Source organism: Zootoca vivipara, chromosome 14 (genome assembly GCF_963506605.1).
Source record: "Zootoca vivipara chromosome 14, rZooViv1.1, whole genome shotgun sequence".
NCBI lineage: Eukaryota > Metazoa > Chordata > Lepidosauria > Squamata > Lacertidae > Zootoca > Zootoca vivipara.
The window spans coordinates 39,186,027-39,208,653 of NC_083289.1; the positions used below are offsets into that span (position 1 = coordinate 39,186,027).

General features: G+C 44.3%; 1 protein-coding gene across 1 annotated transcript; it reads left to right on the forward strand.

Moving 5' to 3' along the window:
* Positions 1 to 281: 281 nt before the first annotated feature.
* Positions 282 to 12,341, forward strand: RSL1D1 (ribosomal L1 domain containing 1). The gene is made up of 9 exons (XM_035130474.2): positions 282 to 410; positions 4,275 to 4,417; positions 4,804 to 4,942; positions 6,097 to 6,245; positions 6,341 to 6,442; positions 7,691 to 7,784; positions 8,010 to 8,132; positions 8,586 to 8,789; positions 10,191 to 12,341. The coding sequence occupies exons 1-9, from the start codon at positions 372 to 374 to the stop codon at positions 10,365 to 10,367; spliced, it is 1,170 nt and encodes a 389-aa protein (XP_034986365.2). The 5' UTR covers positions 282 to 371; the 3' UTR covers positions 10,368 to 12,341.
* The last annotated feature ends 10,286 nt before the right edge of the window (positions 12,342 to 22,627 follow it).

Below are 22,627 nucleotides of genomic sequence, written 5' to 3' on the forward strand. Positions count from 1 at the left end.
AAGACATCAAGGCTGCAACTCCTGACTTTGCTACTTTTTGTTTAGAGCGGGTGGAAGGGTATTAATAGCATTAATATTAAAATTTCGGATTTCTCGCTTGTTCTGGATGGGCCTCTCTCCCATCTCCGCCCCGAGAGAGACCAAAAATGGCGCCCGAAGACTCGAGCTTTTCCGCTCTAGCGTTCCAGTTACGCCATAGAGAGGAAGCTTCGCCTCCCTCGGCTCCCATAGAGAGACTAGACCGGAAGTCTCGCTGGTTCACTCTGAGCCTCAGCGGAAACCCTTCCTCCGTCGGCTTTTTCCTGCGTCCACTGCGGGTGACGTCATTGCCGCTCGCCGCGGAGTGTTGGCGCACGAGGAGAAACGGCAGCATGGATCCAGCTACGGAGGTTCCTGTGGATCAAGGGCAGGTAAGAAAAGGCAGCCTCAATGGAGATGCGGCTTATCTATCAGTATATGGACATCTCCTCTTGGTGGCTTCTCTCTGGCTGGAGCGGAGGCAGCCGCGCTGGGCTTTGCGCGCCTCTCGTTCTGCGATTCGGAGTCTGGCGGAGTGACGATAAACGGGTGCTGGAGTAGGACTGAGGGGAGCCGGCATCAAGATCTGACAGTGCCGGATTTACGTATAAGCTAAACAAGCTACGGGAGGCCCCATTAACTAAAGTGGCACCTCAGGTTAAGAACAGTTTCAGGTTAAGGGCGGACCTCCAGAACGAATTCAGTTCTTAACCCGAGGCACCACTGTATAGCTTAGGGCCCCACTCTCTTGGGGGTTCCCAAAAGAATTAAAGGGGGGAACCTGGATGTACATTTCCAAAATATAAGATACAAAACAAGTAAAATAAAACCTACATACAGCAACAGTGTTTTGTGTTGTGTAGGCTCCTGTGATGCAAGTCATGGGCCCCACCTGCTAGCCTGCTCCCTAAAATATCACTGGTTTGCTCATTTCTATATATAGGGTGCCTACATTCTGCATGGACGGGTTCCATGGCAACATATAAAGGGCCCCCTTACCTTCAGTAGCTTAGGGCCTTATCAAACCTAAATCCGGCCCTGGTGAAGTTCAGCGGGGCCAGGCCCTCTCAGCCTATCCCTAAATGGGGGTTGGGGTTGTGGGGGGAAATAGGAGAGGAGAGAGAACAGCCGGATGCGACTTCAAACCCCATAGGAGAGAAACCCGACTGCTAAGTAACTTTTAAACACTTTGGAACGTGGAACTGTTTGCAAAGGACTGTTTCCAAAGGATACCAGCTCAGGAAAGGGCAACCAAAGATATCTAGGGATGGAGCAAAACCCTTATGAGGACAGGTTGCAGCTCTGGGGTCTTTTTAGGTTAGAGAAAAGGTGAATAAGAGGCAGCATAATAGAAGTTTATAAGACTATGCATGACATGGAGGAAGGTGTGAAGCGGTTACTTTGCTGCTTGTATGCGAGTGGAAAACCTGTGGCCCTCCAGATCTTGCTTGGCTCCCATCAGCCCCAGGCAGCACAGATGATGGGAGTTGGAGTTCATCAACATCTGGAGGGCCACAGGTTTCCCATAACCTACACTAGATAGAGGTGAGGGATTGAGCTCATTGTAAATTATGCTTCATGCCACTATGTATTTTTGTAGACGGAACACTTGCTGGGGATTCGTTATCTGTATGGTTGGTTGGAATGCCTAGAGTGGTGCTTGGATGTGGAGTACTGTACAGTGGTGCCTCGCTAGACGAATTTAATTCGTTCCACAGGTCTTTTCTTATAACGAAAAATTCATCTAGCGAATCCCATAGGAATGCTTTGAAATTTTTTTGCCCATAGGAATGCATTAATTGAATTTCAATGCATTCCTATGGGAAACCGCGATTCGCTAGACGAATTTTTCGTAAAACGCATTCATCTAGCGAGGCAACCTCCGCTAGAAAAAAAGCTTTCGTTAAGCGGAAATTTCATTAAGCAGGGCATTCGTTAAGCGAGGCACCACTGTATTGCTAAGGATGCATTTTGGAGAGGTTGCTTATCAGGAGGGGGAGTGTGGGTGTAGTTTCTGTATCAGGAATTTTGTTTAGTTACTAATGATGCTGTTTTGTGGAGTTCATTGTATTTTTGTGTTTGATTTTAATCTGCAATCTTACATGTAAGAGAATATTTTGTTTTCCTGCAAATTCTGTTGCTTTAAAAGTATATTTTATATATAGCCTTCATCTGTGTTATAAGAATTCTAAGGTCTCAGATATAGAATAATGTTCATAATCACATAAGGTAAACACACACATCCTATATAATAATATGCAAGTGTCCCTGCGTCCAGTTGTCCCGTGTGTCCCTGGGGTACTGCGCATGTACCCCAGAGACACAGGGATTGGACGGAGAGACAGAATGCGCACACGCGCGCGCTCTCCCCCCCCCCGCCTACCGTTTAATCCGCTTAGTCTGGGTGCAATTTCTGTGGCGGCGGCGCGTGGGGGGCGGCGGCTAGCCCCTCCCACAGCCGCCGCTTTGTTGGGGCGCTCCGCTGAGCCCAGCTGGGCAGCGGGCGCCCAGAAGAAGGCCGCAATTCGGCCTCTCTCTGTGGCGGCGGCGGCACGTGGGGGGGCGGCGGCTAGCCCCTCCCACAGCCGCCGCTTCGTTGGGGCGCTCCGCTGAGCCCAGCTGGGCAGCGGGCGCCCAGAAGAAGGCCGCAATTCGGCCTCTCTCTATGGCGGCGGCGGCACGTGGGTGGGGCGGCTAGCCCCTCCCACAGCCGCCGCTTCGTTGGGGCGCTCCGCTGAGCCCAGCTGGGCAGCGGGCGCCCAGAAGAAGGCCGCAATTCGGCCTCTCTCTGTGGCGGCGGCGGCACGTGGGGGGGGCGGCTAGCCCCTCCCACAGCCGCCGCTTCGTTGGGGCGCTCCGCTGAGCCCAGCTGGGCAGCGGGCGCCCAGAAGAAGGCCGCAATTCGGCCTCTCTCTGTGGCGGCGGCGGCACGTGGGGGGGGCGGCTAGCCCCTCCCACAGCCGCCGCTTCGTTGGGGCGCTCCGCTGAGCCCAGTTGGGCAGTGGGCGCCCAGAAGAAGGCCGCAATTCGGCCTCTTTCTGTGGCGGCGGCGCGTGGGGGGGGCGGCTAGCCCCTCCCACAGCCGCCGCTTCGGCGGGGCTGCACACCCGTTTCTCTTTGCTTTGCACACTAAAAAACAATAAAATCTGTTCTAGCGCCCGTTTATTTTAATGGGCTGAATTCCACTAGTAAGTATATAAAACATGTGTCTAAAATAGTACAGGAGAGCAATTCTGAAGCCATTTTGACTCTCCCTAAAGCAGGTGGCACTGTGGGTTAAACCACAGAGCCTAGGGCTTGCCGATCAGAAGGTCAGCGGTTCAAATCCCTGCGATGGGGTGAGCTCCCATTGTTCAGTCCCAGCTCCAGCCAACCTAGCAGTTCGAAAGCACGTCAAAGTGCAAGTAGATAAATAGGTACCACTCCAAGTGGGAAGGTAAACGGCGTTTCCGTGTGCTGCTCTGGTTCGCCAGAAGTGGCTTTGTCATGCTGGCCACATGAACTGGAAGCTGTATGCCGCTCCCTCGGCCAATAATGCGAGATGAACGCCGCAACCCCAGAGTCAGTCACAACTGGACCTAATGGTCAGGGTTCCCTTTACCTTTAAACTACCTCAAATATTTTTCTGCAGTAGGAGGATAGGGAAAAGTTTCCCATTTTTCTTTTCACTTGCAAATCCTCCATGTAAACCCAGTCTGGCAAGTATCTTGAAGGTGAGCAGATAATCAACAGGTGTAATTTTTTAAAAAGAGAGTCAGGAACTAAAGTATTTGCAGTCTGAAAGTAATGGCTGGGCTACCCAGACAAATGCAATCAGAAAGGCTTCATCAAGTACCTTGATAAACAGGAGAGAGGTTGCACTCACAATACTGCTAGAGACCGCCTCCTATGATGTATCTATGATTTTTGGGGTGGTTTTGGTAAGGGGTGGGCAATTTCAAAAGTCTTTATAGGGGCTTGCACACCCTTGTATTGGGTCTCTCACCCCTTCTTGCAAGCGGGGAGGGGACTCTGTTGCAACCAACGGGGGGGGGGGGAATCTGCCTTGCTTTCTACTGGATCCTTGCCTCCATCCATTCATCTCTGACCGATCATGGATTTAGGAGACTCAGTGCCTTCGGGAATTGGGCAGCAAAAGTCAACCCCACATTTTCTATAACATCTTTAATGCTTCATTTGAGGCTTCAGCTGAGGTTATTGCCTGCTTTGAGATTATTATTTTTTAATGATACCTTCTTGTGGATTTGTTCTTTCAGATTAAAAAAGCAGCTCAAGCCCTCCTTGCCTTCAGCGCCAGTAAGCAAAAAAATGCAGAGAAGCTGCTGTTGAATGAGGACCAGCATGTATTTCTGATGGTCACAGTTTGGAAAATCCCTCCACGTGAACAAGCCATCAAAATGTAAGGCTCTGGGTTTAGCTGCCCTGCTGTAATGTCTTTGACCACAAAGCCTTTTGCTTCCCTTCTGTTTCCAATGGGCAGGCTGTGAGTGACATTACTTATGTAGCTGAAATGACACTATCCACGTTCAAGCAAGCTTTGACCTGGGAGGCCAGGGTTCAAGTCCCCACTCAACTTTGTGACCTTGGGCCAGCCGCTGCCTCTCAACCTTACCTACCTTTTCAATATAATTGAGAACATAAAAGAAAAACATAAGTAGAATCATGTAAAAAAAATCAGAATGGTAATATACCTTCCCGGCTTATCTGTGTTAATTTCCTTATTTGAGATTGTACTCCAGCTGGAAACTACTGTGCATTCTTAAAATCTTGTTCTCTTCATTCTAGAACACTGCCTCATGATATTTTGCCGGTCACATCAGATGTTTGCCTCTTCACAAAAGATGAGCCAAGCTTAACAGCTGAGCAGACTGAGAACTTGTACAGGAAACTCTTGTCCCAGCATGGGATCACAAGGATCAGCGAGGTACAGAGAGAACTCTTAGCTTCATCAATTGTTTTAGCCTGACATACAAATGCAGCCTAAGGCTTCATCTTAGAAATGTCAGTGATTTAAGTGATATATAAGTACTTTAAATCAGGCGTGGGGAACCTTTGGCCCTCCAGATGTTGCTGAACTACAACTCGCGTCAGCCCTAGCAGGCATGGTTACTAGAGTTGTTCTCTTGTCACATCTGACAGGCCATGGTATTTATATATCATGCAGTAATCTGCCTCATGGGGACGCGGGTGGCGCTGTGGGTTAAACCACAGAGCCAAGGGCTTGCCGATCAGAAGGTCGACGGTTTGAATCCCCGCGACGGGTTGAGCTCCTGTTGCTCGGTCCCAGCTCTTGCCAACCGAGCAGTTCGAAAGCACGTCAAAGTGCAAGTAGATAAATAGGTACCGCTACGGCGGGAAGGTAAACTGTGTTTCCATGTGCTGCTCTGGTTCGCCAGAAGCGGCTTAGTCATGCTGGCCACATGACCTGGCCTGGAAGCTGTACACAGTGGTGAACGGTGCCGCTTGGCTGCCTGGGGCGGCACATACACAGTCCGTCCTGGCGCATGCGTCATGACACCACGATGCATGCGGCAGGACGGACTGCGCATGTCCGCACATGCGTAGTCTGCGGCAGCACGCTCGGCCAGGGGAAGCAAGGGGCGGGCCAGGGGCCGGCGGCACTGCCCCCGCCAGGCTGGAGCTAGGGGCAGCCCGCCCCTCCCTTGCTACGCGCCTGGCTGTACGCCAGCTCCCTCAGCTAATAAAGCGAGATGAGTGCCGCAACCCCAGAGTCATCCGTGACTGGACCTAATGGTCAGGGGTCGCTTTACCTTTAATCTGCCTCATAATTGGTTTGCATTTTGGTTGATCCGTGTAATGTTATGCTTTATTGTACATTTCATTTTGAAAATGCTGTTCACTGCTTTAGGTCTAAATCGGCATATAAAATACATTGGAATCATTGTGATCTATGTCATTTTATGTTCCTTCAATTTCTATTTTATTGTTTCAATATTCTGTTCTTTACTTGGGGCGCTTTGAGCCTAAAGTGCTATATAAATAAACTGTAATCATCATTTTAATATTTTAATTAAATGCTGTAGTGTAATCTAACCAACCTCACCCCTGTATCTGAAGGTCATCTCCTACAAAACACTGAAAAAAGAATATAAACCTTATGAAGCAAAGCGTCGCCTCCTGAGTCGATTTTCTCTCTTTTTGGCTGATGACCGGATTCGACGGCTTCTGCCATCGCACATAGGGAAACACTTCTATAGGAGTAAAAAGTAAGCACCCTCACTTGTCCATGTTTCATTTCTACCAAATTCTACTAAGGATGCTGAACTCTTAGTGAAATCTTGCATTTTTTCTATCATATAAGGGCTCCTGTGCCTGTGAATCTGAAAGCGAAGGACCTCTCTAAGGAAATAAACAAGCATCTCCAAGGCACTATTCTTCCAATCACAAACAAGGGCTGTTGCTAGTAAGTATTAATTTTCATCAACCAGGCTATGAATTTATTTTCTGGCTGCATTTACACGTTGCTTCTCAGACATTTGAGACATTTTACATGATGCTAACCCAAAGAAATTCCAAAATGCAAAGGGGAATATTCAGCCAATTTTTACTCAACATACCCTCTTTGAAATGAACGGGCCTCACTCAGTCCTGTTTGTTAATTTCAGTGAGTCTGCTCTGCGTAAAATTTAGTTGAGTACCACCCAAGCTAATAAAGGAGCAGACTTGTCTCAGGCTATTTGTGGTATTTCTTCATGAACTTTAAGGATGGTATATAAATTATTTTATTATTGGTAACCACAGTTGACTCGCAACTTGTGCATGTTTAACTTGCACAATCGCAGCCTTAAGGGCTTGGCAGTTGGCCACCCGAAATTGCACAGATTAAACGCACACAAGGTAGACAGCTTAACGGTTTTTTCAGTGTGGAAAGAGCTTTCAGGGTTTCTCTGAGACTCCCAGATACCAGTAAGTGAGGCCCGCTCAGCGCACCGACTTCAGAAAGCTAGGGGTGGTTGTGGGTGGGGGGCACTTCCGGGGTTGTCTTGGCTATATGCGATTTCGGCTTTACAATCTCCTAGTGAGTTGCAAGTTGACTGTGTTATCATTATCATTATGTGCTTTGTAGTTCTTCACCCTGGTATTTATTTTAAGGAAGATGTCATGTACTGGCTTGGATGCAAAGGAGAGGTGGGAGACACCAGGCTGGAGAATCCTCAGGGAAAGAAGGCTCAGAGCCAGGGAACTGGTGGTGGGATGGTGATGAGTGGTCAGAGGGAGCAGACTGGGAGGAGGAGGAGGAGATGTCAGAAGCTGAAGAGGCAACAGGATTTAGTGAGCAGGAAGAGACTGTGACAGAGAGCAATCCAGAACCAGAAGCACCAAGGTGGAACCTCTAGGTTCAAGGGCAGCATTCCTCTGAGGAATGCGGACAGGGGAGGGCTGTTGTGTTCGTCCCCTGCTTCTCAGTTTCCCAGAGGCCACTGTAAGACACGGGATACTAGACTAGATGGGCCTTCAATCTGAGCCTCCAGGGCAGGTGGTGGGGAGCCTCAAGCCCACAGGCTGAACCTGCCCCACCTGGCCTCCACATTTAGCCCACAAGACCATTCCCCCAAAGTCCGCCCCGCCCTGTTTTAGAGAGAAAGAACCGACAGCTGAAGGACTGCCATTCAGCAGGGTATTGACTCCAGGCGTTGCTCTCTCTTTTCAGTTCTATACGTGTTGGTCACAGTGGCATGGAGGCCTGGCAGATCTCTGAAAACGTTGTTGCTGCCGTGAAAGTGTTAGCCACGAAAGCCCCCCAGGTAATGATGCTCAGTCAGATGAGGGGTTAAGGCGTATCCTCTGCACACTCATCCAGGAGTAAATGCCATTAATCTTGGCGGAGCTTATTTCCTAGTAAATCTGCATGGAATTGGGCTGTCCATCTTTTTATTAAAGCGGTTCGCTTTGTGTCTGCCCTCTTTCACTAACCTCCTTTTCTTTCTTTTTTTTTAAAATAAAACAACAACAACACACAATTGCTGCAGATCTGGAAAAGTGTTAAGATCCTTCATCTCAAGATGAGCAAATCTGTTGCTCTTCCGATCTTTACCTGTAGTAATCCCAAATCAGGTGCTCCTCAGAAACGGCCAGATGCTGAAGTTGAACAGGTAGGAGACTGACTTTATGCGTACATACTGGACTCTTTCAGTAAGGGTGGTCCTCCTGGCTGGTTATAGAACTACAGCTATTTAGTATTTTGTAACTTCTGCGTGTCTGAAGAGGCTTGCATAAGCAAAAATGTTTTAAGTAGGTACAGGAAAGAGAGCAGTGAAGGTCAATAGAAGGGAGTTCCAAAATGTAAGTGTTGCCGCGCTGGAATTCGGATTTCTTACAACTGCGGAATGAGTATTGGGTTGCACAGATCAAAGCAGTCGAGTAGGCGCATTTGGGAATTGTAGTTCTACTATTCGGAGGGCGCCACGTTGGCTGTATGTGGAACTAGGGGGAAGATCCCAAAACGTTCTGGGAAATGTGCATTGGTACGTGGTGTGTACCCATGTTGTCTGTATTGATGTGGTCTTTTGATGAAGGGGCTAAGGAAATGAATAAATCCCTTCCAGGAAAACCAAGCCAAGAAGAAGAAAAAGAAAGGGAAAAAGACAGCTGGAAAGAAGAACTTGGCTAAAGCCGGGGCGACAGGAGAAATCACTGGGGGAAAGAAAGCAGCAGTCTCTGCCGTTGTCAAAGCGGAAGAAGAAGATGAGGATGGAGATATTCCACAGCTGGTTCCAATTGAAGCATCTCCTGGTGTGAAAAAGGAGAAGGTAAACCAAACCAATCTTGTTGCAATTGGAGCTTCAACTTGACTGAAGATTCTGTTCTAGATACTTGCAGGGCTGTCCACACGGTATGCTGAACACAGGCACAAGCTGTGGGTGTGTTTGTGTGAATTATTTGTATGCTCAGGGGCACAGGTTGTACTCTCATGGAATGGAATGTGTGGGTATCTGTGTGGTAGTTTTGCCACCCTCAGAAGGAGGGGGAACGGTAGGCCGGGAAAGGAGTTTCTCCACGGCAGCCCCTAAATTGTGGAACTCCATCCCCACAGAGGTGAATTTGGTTATCTTCACTCTACAGCTTTTTTCCGTATGCTCAAAAAACACCTCTTTACCCTTGCCTTTGACTGAGTTAATGTGGTTTTTGTGGGGGGGGGGTCCCCCACCTCTTTTGATGATTCACTGTTTCATTTCATCTGGAACCGTTTTACTTGTTTTTACCATTTTGATGGCTTTATCCATTTCTAGATAAAACTTCTGTAATCCACCCCGGGATGTTACACTGAAGGGTGGTGGGTTATAAATCCTGAAAAATAAATAAAATATAATACGTAACTTATTTCAGAAAATAGGCAAAAGTACATTTTAATAAAAACGCACTACACGAAAAAGCATTTACAGTACACTGCTTCGTGAAAGGTGGTCATTGTATCCGCAAGCGATAGAAAATGTTGAAACGGAAAGCGACAAACTGGCAGGGGACCTTTTGCTTGAGATTTGGAAGAAGGAAGCAGAGATTTTTTTACTTGATAGGTGAACAAAATCCAATACTGTAATGATGTTCTGGTGCAGTTTGTGCCAGGTGGGAATAATAATAATAATTTTATTATTTGTACCTTGCTCTTCTGACTGGGTTTCTCCAGCATATGTGAAAAATATTTAAACATTAAACACTAAAAACTTCCAGATACAGGGCTGCCTTCAGATGTCTTCTAAAGGTTGCATACTTATCTCCTTGATATCTGATGGGAGGGCATTCCACACAGCGGTCACCACTACCAAGAAGCCCCTCTGTGTGGTTCCCTGTAGCCTCACAGTGAGGGAGCTGCCAGAAGGCCCTCAGGCTTGGATCTCTGGGTTTGGGCTGAACAACAGGGGTAGAGACGCTGCTTCAGATATACAGCGCCAAGGCCGTTTAGGGCTTTAAAAGTAAGAAGCACACTAGCTTTCATTCTCAGTGACATTTGCTAGTGAGTGGGGAGAAAAATAAAACCATTCTATTTTCAGCACATATTATGGTGAACAGAAACAGGCGAGTTCATACATCGAACTACCGTGTGTTCTGAATTCCGCTCATCATTGCTCCCATCATCATCATTTTTTAAAAGAAAAAAGTCTGTTGACTCCTGATGGGTGCCTTTATTCTCTTGCTTTCCCTCTTCAATATAGGTGATAGAGCCTAGTCCTGCCGCAGGAAAAGAAGTCAAAGCAGGCAAAAAAGGTTCGGCAACTCTAACTCTCCTTGGCAAGAGGAAGACGTCCCTGTCTCCAGGAACACAACTGAAGACACCTGGAGTTGGGTCGAAATTGCTCGGACGAGACAAGAAACCCAAGACCCGAAGCTAAAATGTCTTCGAGAAGGAGCAGACAAAGACCCCAAATAAGACAGAAGCAAAGTCTTCTTTGACCCCTAAACCAGGGAAATTGGTCAAGTCTGCCAAGAAAGCTCCTTAAACTTGGGGAAATGAATGTGCCGCAGTCAACATGACCAGCATTGCAGCACATTGTCAAGTTGCTTTCCTAAACATAGGGTTGTAGCCACCAAAGTTGTCCTGTTCGCACAAGGACGTGTCCGCTCACTCTTCTGTCCTCCCGTGTGCCCCACCCCACCTCCTTCCAAACACTCTCTGTGTCCCAACTGGATGTCCTTGCACCAATAGGATGACTTTGTTGGGTACAACCTGTTTCAGTGGAGTCAGGAGTTCAGCAGAAAAGTCACCTTGAGAATAGGGTGCCTATAGAGAGCCAGCATTTTTCTTACCAAGCTGTAATCTTGTTTCACACTGCTAATACAGACCTGTGTTATTCAGATCTATATAAAGTCAGATTTTCCTTTTATGACACGTGCATTGCATCATCTTTTTTTGCCTATACTTCATTATCTATTTTATATTAATATAACAATTTAATATGACGTACAATTATAGCATGAAAGTTAAATAATGGACCTATTTCCTAACCTTAGTCTCTTGGGTAACAAGGATTTTTTTTTTTTACAAAACACCTCCTAATACTCCAAATACGTTATTTATTCAGATACTTCTCAGCTGGTGACAATTTTTATTTTATTTTATTTAAGTACATTAAGCCCATGACATCAACAGAATTGAGTACTGTAGTTATCTTCTAACCCTAGTTACTTAATTTAGCAAACTGCTAGTAACCCCAATATCGATTCCTTTTTTTTTTTTTTGGCAAATAAAATTCTTTATTTGTTTACTTTCAAACATTACAAGCCATATTATCACAAACAAAAAAGAGTAAGAATTAAATAAAAACATTACAAGTCATATAAACACAAACAAAAAATTAAGGATGACGTAGAAATGGAAACAAAACGAGCAAAGCAATAAAAAAAACTTACAGGCACAAAAAAGAAAAAAATGAAATAAAATCTCCTCTAATAACATCAAATCAAAGTTTACATCTTTTCAGCATCCCATCACCCTCCCCTCCACCCACCCTAAGTGATTACAAACTTCCAGCCATTTTTGTCCTGCGCCTTTCATTTTCTGTCATGCGTCTGCATACCTGATTTCTTATTTTCTCAATTGAAAAAAAACCACCTTTTATTTCTGAGTCTTCATATGGCTTCTGCAAGAGAGGCGTTTTCCACCATTGTAGCTAAATAGTTTCTAAATTTCCCCCAATCTTTATCTCTTTTATCCTCATTTATCCCTTTAACTTCTGCCATTTTCGTCGCTGAATTATAATATATTAACATTTTATTTTGCCAATCCTCTTTGCTCGGTATCTTTTTGCTTTTCCAATTAATATCCTGGCTGCTGTCGCTGCATACATTACGATAATTCTTATCATTTGGCCGAATTTCATCATGGAGCATCCCAAGGAGAAATAATTTAGGGTTCTTTTTCCAAGGAATACTTAGGTATTTTTTTCATTTCTTTGTAAACCATATCCCAATAGGGTTTAATTTCACTGCATTTCCCCCAAATATGAATATAGCTGCCAATCTCATTTTGGCACCTCCAACATTTAACATCAATTCCTTTATACATCTTGGCTAGCTTTTCTGGGATTAAATGCCACCTATGCTGCATTTTAATTAAATTTTCTTTCAAATCATAACTTGCCATAAAATTCATACAGTATCTCTATTTCATAATCTCTCCCAGCTTTCCATCATAATTGCTTTCCCCAAATCTTGTCCTCAACAAATCATTGATATTTTTGTTAATTCTTCTTTTGTTTCCCATTCCAATAATAAACTATATAATTTTTTATATACTTATTCTTGCCAATTGTTAAAATTTTATCAAATTTGGAAACTTCCTTATTAAATCCTACTTTTTTATCTTTTTGAAACCTTTGATTTATTTGAAAATACTGCAGCCAGCTGGTTAAATGATGTTTTACTTCATTGTAATTTCTTAATTTTAATTCACCCTCAACATCCTTTTAACTGCCACTGCTTCCAGTGGTGATATCCACCCCAGGGGTTTTTGTTTCTAAAATGCTGCGATGTTTTTTCCATATTCTATATATATAGACTTTCTTATGATATTATTAAAGAAAATATTTTGTGGCTTTAAATTTTCTTGCAATAAATAAAAATGCCAACCAAAGCCTAATCCTTCTCCTTCCAAATCAAGTATTTCATCATTTTTAAGCTCCACCCATTCCTTCATCCAATATAATGCTGCCGCGTCATGGTAAAGTTCCAGGTCTGCCAATATCGATTCTAGATTGCTGTTGGGAATTGCATCTTCTAGATTGGGTCAGCAAGGTTTACCGGCCATGTGCCAGATCACTGCCACAGAGATCGTCCGTGGGCCGGACTGGTGCAGCGCGATGCTGGAAATCGCACCTGCGCATGTCCTCGGCGCCAGATAGCGCTTCTGCGCATGCCCAGACGCGGAAAATCGCACTTGCGCAGAAGCGATTTTTGGCATCGACATGCGCAGGCGCAATTTCCAGTATCTGCACAGGCAGCTTATGGGTCGGTAAAACGGTCTTCATGGGCCACACGTTGCCGACCCCTGTTCTAGATTGCATGCTATTTTCAAAATCCACAGTTGGGCATGACTTTGATCAGGACCAAGCAAAATGTCAGAAAATAGCAAATAAGCTTTCCAGTTCTCTGGAATTCTCCATCAGTCTGGATGTTACACAGAGCAAGGGCTCATGTTTTGTTTCTTTGTTTTGGACAAGGTGCAGGTAGGGGTGGAACAGAACGAAGAAAGTACAAAAATGAGTCTGAGTCTACATTTAAACACTGTTCCAAGATGGAGATCATGATTTTTGTACTTTATTCTGACCCCTGTTCGTTTAACATCTAGACTGGTGGCCAGACTGGTCTTTGAGATCAGCTTGCGAGTTGCTGGACTTGTGGATCTGAAAGAAATGCCCAGCTCTCATGGTGGCCCCAACCAGCTTGATCGGTGGGCCTGGTAAATGGGAGCTGTAGTTCTGAGGAACTACATCTGAGGAAATTCAGTCCTGGGCTCCAAAAGGTGTCACAGCCCTGCTTTAGTAGGATGGAATATGTGCATCAGGTGGAGAAGATTTTTCAGCCAGAGGACCTCTCTCCCTTCTGGGCAACTTTCTGGGAACCACATGCCAGCGATGGGCTGGACCAGAGGCAAATGTGAACTGAGCAACAAACACAAAGTTTGCCTTTCTGCAGGAGGCTATTTTCTATACACACACACACCCCACTCTGTCCTTCGTTAAGGCAAACAGGAGGTATGAATAGTAATACTTAGGAATTTAATAGCACATTTTCTTTGTTTTCAAATGATACAGGCATATGTTGCAGCAAGAATAACAAAAGAGGCGTTCACACCTCTGCAAGAGGGAAGTTTTTTGGGGGGTTTTCCCAGGATTGAATTTGCCACATCTCCAGTTTTGTAAGTGCGGGTACTGAAAGCCCCAGATTAGCGAGCCAATGGCGGCTGGAGTGTGAGACTGAGGAGACATGCTCAGATTCCCTCAGCCTTATGCATCTTACAGTATGGTGGGTTTTTTTAAGGGTAAAGTACTGGCTTCACTATGATAAAAAATCTCTTCAATCTAAATGCCTAGTTGTTCCTGGACTTTAAATTGTGCTATTAGTGGCTTTTAGTTAGAGAGGCCAGTTAATATGGACTATGTCAAATGCTGTTTATATAAATTCTGAGTTTTACGTCAGTAGTCCTAATATTTATGCAATAAAGCATTTACATCTCTTTATCAAAGAGTTTTGAAGCTGAGCAAATGGTTTTGTATTGTACATATAGATCAAAGATAACTTTCTAAAAATTGTTCGAAATTGCACACATTATCTCTTTATCTTGAGAAGTATTTTTCATGGTTTTTTGTAAAAACACTCAAGTTAGTGCTTAATAGCTGTACCGTGTGTTGGCCAGATCCAATGCACTTTACAAAGTCAAGGTCAGATGTAAACACTTGATTTCAGAGTCATCAAATACAATCTTGCAATTTCTACATCATAACATTTTTAGTAAACTTTCTTACTCAGTTGTCTGTGTGTGCATCTGTGTATGTTGGCTAATTTGGCTTCCATCTCTTCAAGCTATTTTCAATTACAAATTTCTCAAGGCACATGGCAAGTAAATTAAACTCATGTCTTGTCTAAGTGCAAAACATTTATCATCGATTAGAATCTCTTAAAATAGAATCCAACGGAGTTATTGTAAGAAGCAACTTGCTAACTTTTAAGACTTGCTTCCGCCCTTCTAGTTTGATTCTGTTCATTAGGGTTGGAACAGAAAAAAATGGGTTCTATCCAATGCTAGTCCTACTCGGAGTAGATCCATTGAAACTAATGAACATGAATAGCACTAGCCAGTGGATATAACCCAACAATTTCCTGTGGCACAAGTGGTGTTATTTTGTTTAGCTGGGTGTGCTGTCACCATTTACTGCTGTAGTGAGGATCATTTTGCATACGTCAGGGGTGTCAAACCCAAATTCATCGGGGGCCGCATCAGCAGTTTGGTCACCCTCAAAGGGCCGGTTGTATCTGTAGGACTATGTGTCCACTCTTTATTATCATAAATTATTGTCACTGCATTCAATTATTACTGTTTTTTGTAATAATGTAAGTAATAAATAGCTCTGAAAGCAGAAACATAGTCAGAATAATGGCAAGTAGATATTCAAATGTACAATTATTGTACAATTTATTGAAAAATGATTTTTGGTAACTGCACTGGGTGGTGGAGGCTCGCTAGGGTTTCATGCAGGACCTTTGCAGAGCTACTAGTACCTGGAGATGCTGGGGTCCTTCTGCATGCAGGACAGATGTTCTGCCAGTGAGCCACCACCCTTCACCAAAGGGACTGGCTGAGGTTGACTCACTGGAGCTGCTCTCCTGGTTCCAGGGTTTAAGGGCCAGAAGTATAAAGCAGCATCCTATGTTTCTGAGGAGAGGGAGAGGGAGGGGAGGGAGAGAGGGAGGGGAGGGGAGGGAAGGGGAGGGAGGGAGGGAGGGAGGAAGGAAGGAAGGAAGGAAGGAAGGAAGGAAGGAAGGAAGGAAGGAAGGAAGGAAGGAAGGAAGGAAGGAAGGAAGAAAAGAGGGAGTGGGAGGGAGAGAGGAAGGAAGGAAAGAGGGGAGAGAAAGAAGAGTAGGAAATAAGGAAGGGAATAAAGAAGGAAAGAAAAAGAAAGAGGGAGAGAAGACGGAAAGGGAGAAAGAAGGAAGGAAGTAGAGGGAAAGAAAGAATAAGAATGAGGGAGAGGAAGAAAGATGGGAAGGACAGAAGGAAGAAAGGAAGGAAGTAAGGAAGGAAGAAAGAAAGAAAGAAAAGGGAGCAGGAGGGAGAGAGGAAGGAAAGAGGTGAGAGAAAGAAGAGTAGGAAAGAAGGAATAAAGAAGGAAAGAAAAAGAAAGAGGGAGATAAGACAGAGATAAAGAAGGAAGGAAGGAGAGGGAAAGAAAGAATAAGAACGAGAGAGAGGAAGAAAGAAAGGGAAGGGGGGGGTCGCCGCCTTAATTCAGGGCCAGAAAAGAGCGCGAAGGGACCCGACCCCCCCCGACCCCAGCTGTTTGTCGGCGCTTTGTCGGCGCGGCGCTTCAGCAGCAAGGTCCCGCTGCTGGGTCCCGCTGGCTGGGGCGCTCGGCGGGCCACATGACGAGGTCTGGCGGGCCGGATTTGGCCCCCGGGCCTTGTGTTTGACACCCATGGCATACGTTTAAGCTGTTGTCAGAGGCTGTGCGCACACACCATATATATGAAGCAGAATTTCCCAAGAATCCTGGGGACTTGTTTGTTAAGGATCATAGAATCATAGAGTTGGAAGAGACCACAAGGGCCATCCAGTCCAACCCCCTGCCAAGCAGGATGCTGGGAATTGCTTTGTGAGGGTTAAACTACAATTTCCATGATTCTTTGCGGGGAGCTATATGCTTCCCTTGTTAGCTTCACCTTTACATTACTTCCACCCATGTCCAGGTATATCTGACAACTGAGGATGATGCTCCATGCATCTGACCAAGTGGGCTCTAGTCCATGACGTTTATGCCATAACATTATGCTTTTAAAATTCCACGGGACTCTTGGTTTTGTTGCCACATGCTTAATTAATCCTCTGTAAATCAACCCCAAGAAAATGTGGCACATGAACATTAAGGCAACATGCCATTCACATGTTTCACATTTGCGATTGCTCAGGTATATTTTAAATGGCTGATAATCTATTTTACAGCAATCATGTTTGTTTGCTTCCTAGTGTATCTTTAACCAAGCGAACGGGGTGGCTATGGAGGCAAACTTCCGCCAGTGTACAGCACCTTGGTTGTGAGATTGCACTGGCTGCCAATCTACTACCAGGCAAAGTTCAAGGTGCTGGTGCTAACATATGAGGAAGCCCAGGTTATGTACTTGAGAAACCCCTTTATCCCTTGTGTATCCCACTGTGTTCTGCAGAAGAGTTTATCCAAGTAAGTCCAAAGATCTTAGAAGCCCACTCCACAGTAGTTTGGAGAAGTGGTGGACTTTGGGCTTTCAAATTTCAGCAATGCCCTGGGCAACACCAAAATTCGGTGCCCCCACCTCATCTTCTGTTCTAAGTCCTTGTTGTAGCTGCCCATGGCACCCTCTTGACTCGATGCCCAGTGTGGGTGAACTGGTCACACTCCCCCTAAATCTACCTCTGCTTAGTGCAGGGCTTTCATCATGGCTGCCCCCATTCTGTGAAATAGCATTCCTGTTGAGATACGGGAGGAGCCCACTATGTCAGCACTTTCTGGAAACAACAGAAGACATTTTTGACCTTCCCAGCTGGATCAATGGATTTCTGCCATGAGTGTCTTATTTTTGGTGGTTGTGTGTTTCGTTTTCGTTTTCAAATATATCTGCTGTTTTCTGCATTGCTTTTAACTGGGCTTTTAAATGTCTTTTATTGTACATCACCTTGAGACTTGTGTGGGGAAGGCAATCAATAAACTAATAAAATAACTAACACCCTCTTGACATTATAGATCAGCAGGCTGTATATGACTGAACTGGAGCATGTAACCTTCAGCAATCTGCAATAGTAAGGAGTGGGCCTCTTGCAACGAGCTAGATTTGGGGGTGCCCTCAAATGCGTACCTCTTTTTGACTGTAACATGTTTCAAAGGAATGATACTCCATATTGTCCCAATTCCTCTCTTCTGTAATCTGTTGCATCTCAGATTACAGAAAAGTGCTGTGTGCATAATCTGTTTAGTTTAATCATCCAATCCTGTGAGTTCCACAAGAATAGCAAAACTCAACCGTGTCAAATATATCTGTGCTAAAAGCAAAGACTGATTTGCTTTCCCCCCCCCTGCACACGCCATCAGACTTCATTGGAAGACAGCTTCCCTAAAGGCTAAACTGTTATACCTATGAGAGGGCATGCAACGTTTTTTTATGGAAGAATGTATCTGAAGAAATTATAGACGGCATGTTTTAGCATCCATACCCTTCCTTAGGTGCTCTTTATCTTGGGCTGCAATCCTAAACACGCTTCTGGAGAGTAAACCCCATTAAACACTGGGATTTTCTTCTGAGTAAGTATTCTTAGGGTTGCATGGTTAAAGTCACTTTGTGAACAATCTTTCAATTAATTTTTTGTGATGTCTGCTTAGGTTTAAAAAGTAAAAATCTGCCTCTGGAGTTTTGCTTTTTCTGGGGACTTTAGTTCTCTAAGGGTGCTGAGAATTGTAGCTCTGAGGGAAAGGTAACAATTTCCAAGATTCTTTGTGGTGGAAGCTATGACTTGTAGTATAAATGTGCTTGAAATGTATGGTGTGGATGTGACCAGTGTATTTTTATTATTATTTCCTTCAATGTAGATTTAACCACAGCTTTAACAAAACTGAAATTTAAAAATAGTTCTAGAAGCATTACATAAAATGGCTATGAAAACCCCCTTGTAGTGTGTACTGATAAACTTTTCTTTGTGAGTTAGCAAGGCACCCTAAAGGAATAAATGTTTTCATTTTTATTTTCATGTAAAAACCTGCCTGCAGACCTTGAAGTAATGGCTCAAAATGGCATGTAGCCTAACCCCACCTGTATTTACTTGGAGGCAAGTCCCACTGATTTCAGTAGGACTTACCTGTAAAGCAGCAAGATTACTGTTAGCACAATTAATAAACTAAGCGGCAGTACTTTTTTTTTTTTAACTGTTATGTGAAAGTTTTGCCTTGGAGATGCATATGCAAAGAACTCACATAAAAGGTTTGGGGAATGCTGTCCCCACCCCACCCCTGACAATATTCAGGATCCCAGGCAAAACAGCCTGGATTGACATTAGAACGCAGAGTCTTTTTGAAAGAACAAAGGAAGTTGCCTTGAACCAAGTCAGACAATTGGTTCACCTGGTATTGTCTACACTGACTGCCAGCAATTATCCGGGGTACTGTATTTAGAAAGGCAGTCTCCCTTTCCCCCCTTGGAGACATTGGGGATTGAATCTGGGACCTTTCGCATGCAAAGCAGATGCTCTACCACTACGCTATGCCCTTTCATTGTGCAGAAAGTCCAGGCACAACAGTGCGGATGAATTGGTGCTACAGCGCCAGCTGATGATACCTTTTGCACCCAGTCCTGAGTGCACAGGATTAGGCTGTCAGACATTCTTTCTTCCAGCACCAAATAAACGGTTGCATCTCTCTGCCAGCTTTTCTGCCTGTTTACATTATTTTATTGAAATAGTACCTCAAACGTTTTCCTAGGATAATCTAGCTTGAAGAAGTGTTTTGCAAACTGCGAAGAGTTCAGTTTTTAAAACAAATTTAGGCTGCCACCCCCCTATGCACATGGTAATAAGGAAGAGAGAATTACCAGGGATGGGGAGACAGTGGTGACTCTCCAGCTGTGGACTCCCCAGCCAGAAGAGTCAATGGTCAAAGACGATGGGATCTGTAGTCCAACAACAGCTGTAGTGGTATAGGTTTCATATCCTTGGATTATACTGTAAGGCAAAATTCTGTGCTCCTGTTGCAAGTCTGGGAATAGCCCCCCAAATCCTGTTGGTCACCAACTCCCATCAAGCCGCAAGCAGTGGGATCATTATGGGAGCTAAATTCCAACAACAGCTTTTCGAACACTGATCCATAGAGACGCCGTGCCCTAATTTTAAATGATGGACCCTTGGTTTGATCTATTGTTTATTTAAAGGTTCAGAACATTAATATGCTCTTAAGCACTCTTTTTAAAGTAATTTGTTGCTTCAGCTTTCTTAATTGTATAATATGAACTACAGGCAATACTGCCAGGTTTTAGTTTCACATGGCCAGGCTATCAAAGATAAGCTATTGTAGAGTTTCCTATCGTGAACTCTGTCCTTACTAATGGAAGAACTCTTATCTCAGCTGATAGCAGGGAACTGGCCTATGCTGTTTGTTTTGCTTTAGATCTTATTTTCTTACTTGCATGAACCATTAAAAACAACTCTTTAAGATGACACACCCACCCCTCTATATTTCCTGACTTTAGCACCGCACCCATTATTAGCAGTCGGAGGAAACTGTGGAAGGTTTGGCAAAAACAGCACAGACGATGAGGTCCTGAGTGCTCTGCAGTGTTTCCACTTGTGTATTTACACACCTGTCCCTAGGTATTAGATAGCATTATGATGTGTTCTAGTTTCTCCATGTGCACAGAACATTTGTCTCTAAAGCAAGCATGCAACTGCTGTTTTTCTCACTAGAATTAATAAACTCTGTAATCTGATCAATATATCTAACTGATTAGATTAAAGCAGGCATTTATTAACTTGGGAGGGAGAAACCACTTGAATGCTTGCTTCATGATTCAATAACATAAACTCCAAACTCAATATGGTTTATTACAAATATACATCGCAAGTGCCTGTTGCCAATTAGCGATTAGGGCTAGTATTTACCGTATGTTCTCTTTATTACTGAATGAGATCTGGGGGTGGATTGGTCCTGATTCCTCACTTTATTGCCTTAGCACACTAAATGAATGCTATTTTATGGGAATGCTACTTGAGCCAATAAATTATGGCTCCCCATTTTCATGAGTGAGATATTCCAGGGCTAGCGCAATGGGTTTTGGTTTCCTTTAGATGAGAGTGCGCACAATTAAAGGATTTTGGTAATATTTTTTAAAAAATCCTTCCAGTAGCACCTTAGAGACCAACTAAGTTTGTCATTGGTATGAGCTTCCATGTGCATGCACACTTCTTCAGAATTGGTAATATTTGTTTCATTAACCAGTATGTCTCACTCTGAGCTCCCACTTGTCATAACTACCGTACGTTTTGTTGGATTCCATGTGGTGTTTGGTGCCCATGGCGCACAATCCAGGGAGACCAACAGTATGTGATAGTACAGCCAATGGCAGGCAGATCTACCCCATAAGTGGTTGTAAGAAAGGGAGGCAGGTGGGGGCTGGCTAAAGGGCAGACTGAGGTCGGTGGTGCAGCATCCTGCTTGCACCAGCCATCACTGTGGGATATAAATTCTGAACTGACAACTTATCCTGGTCCCCATGCTGATGTCTGCAAAAGGAAAGCACATGAAACCATGAACATGGAATCTTCCCTTTTACAGAGGTGGCAGGGCATGCGAGTTCATGGCTGGGGCTAGCTCCTGTGCATCTGCTGCTCAGATGGATGGACCTAACTTCTGAATAATCGTCATCTTTTTTAAAATAGTCTTTATTAAGTATTTTCTTGTGGTACAAAAAATAATAATCTAATAAACAAGGAAAAGTACCTATCGTGTCTCCATATTCAATTCAGAGAGTCTTTTTCAAAATTCATTTGCTTTCGGTATGGGACCCTAATGTCCTAGACACCATGTGGATGGGAAAAAGAAAGGAGAGAGGGTGGGGGAGGAAGAGAATGGGAATAATGATCTTACATTCTACTGAATAGTCTTTTTGATATTCTTACTGGCTAGACTAAATGACTTAAGCATGTAATACTTTCTAGGTCCTCTGCTCTTTGGAGAACATCTTGTGACATGTCTGTGATAAAGCCAATCCCCACCCATGAGGGGCCACCATCTCTTGTTGATGCTTCCAACTTCCCTTCAGGAACAAGGAACGAGGCCGTTATAATCGGGGAACAAAGCAAATGGGTGTACTACAATAAGCCTCTTACATTGATTGCCATTGGACTCCTTGTATTTCTTAGTGGGATTGGCCTTTCTGCCTTGCACTTGGTCCACGCTGTAGATGTGCCATCTGCCCTGGGGCCTGTTTGTCTTTCCATTGGACTCATGTTCTTTGTTACAGGAATGGTGTGGCTACCCATTATTAAGCACGCCCTGAGATATGATGGACTTTTAACAGGAAGCCCTACAGACTGCGGCGCTTGAGATCCATACTTTTTAAAGTGATATCCTGCTTGCAAAGTTTTCCCACTATCTTTGGTTTAACAGACATTTGTGCTAAAGGATTTTGCTTTTTCCTATAAATATTGTGGTCTTCTCCTTCACGTAAAGGAAACATGCTCACCACTTTCTGTTGTTCCCAAATAAAAAGTAGTGCAGTTGTGCATATAATTTTTCTAATGGGCCAACATGACTACCTTAATTTTTTGCCTCTTGAGAAATTTTGCACCTCTAGCAGATATAAACCGCCAGAGCTTTTTACAGGAGGAAGAACGGTCCTCCTCTAAGGAGGAACCAAACAATGCTTCTGCCAAAAGGCCTGGGGAGAGCTTTTATATTTCTCTTCCTGAAGTGCACTAGGGGTCCACTTACTTTTATGAACATTTTTATTGGCAGTGGTGATAGGAAAAAAATAGTAGAGAAGGAAGAGGTCTTATGCCACGTACTGTATTTACTCGAATCTAATGCTCACCTTTTTTGGCCAAATTACGTTGCGGAAAATTAAGGTGCACATTTGATTCAATGGTGCTTTAGACTCGAGTAAATACGGTATAAAAATTCCTCTGGCAGATTTCCTGTGTCTTTTAAAGATGAAGTTCAAGTGACTAAGCTTTTGCTTGTACAAATTAGCACCCCCACTGTGTTTCAAGTCATGTCTGATGTTGCTGTACACACCATTTCCTGCTGTACACACCATTACCCCAGCGCTGCCACCCCAGCTCCTATTCAACAAAGCCGTCATCTGCTCATGTGCTGTCATCTGTGTGAGTGGAACAGATGTCTGAAATATACACATCATAGCTTAA

Bases quoted from the DNA above. Each gene is read 5' to 3' on its own strand.
- RSL1D1 (XM_035130474.2), top strand. From the start codon at position 372: ATGGATCCAGCTACGGAGGTTCCTGTGGATCAAGGGCAG. The intron at 4,943-6,096 runs GTACAGAGAGAA...CTGTATCTGAAG, and splicing joins GGATCACAAGGATCAGCGAG to GTCATCTCCTACAAAACACT. The intron at 8,790-10,190 runs GTAAACCAAACC...TCTTCAATATAG, and splicing joins CTGGTGTGAAAAAGGAGAAG to GTGATAGAGCCTAGTCCTGC.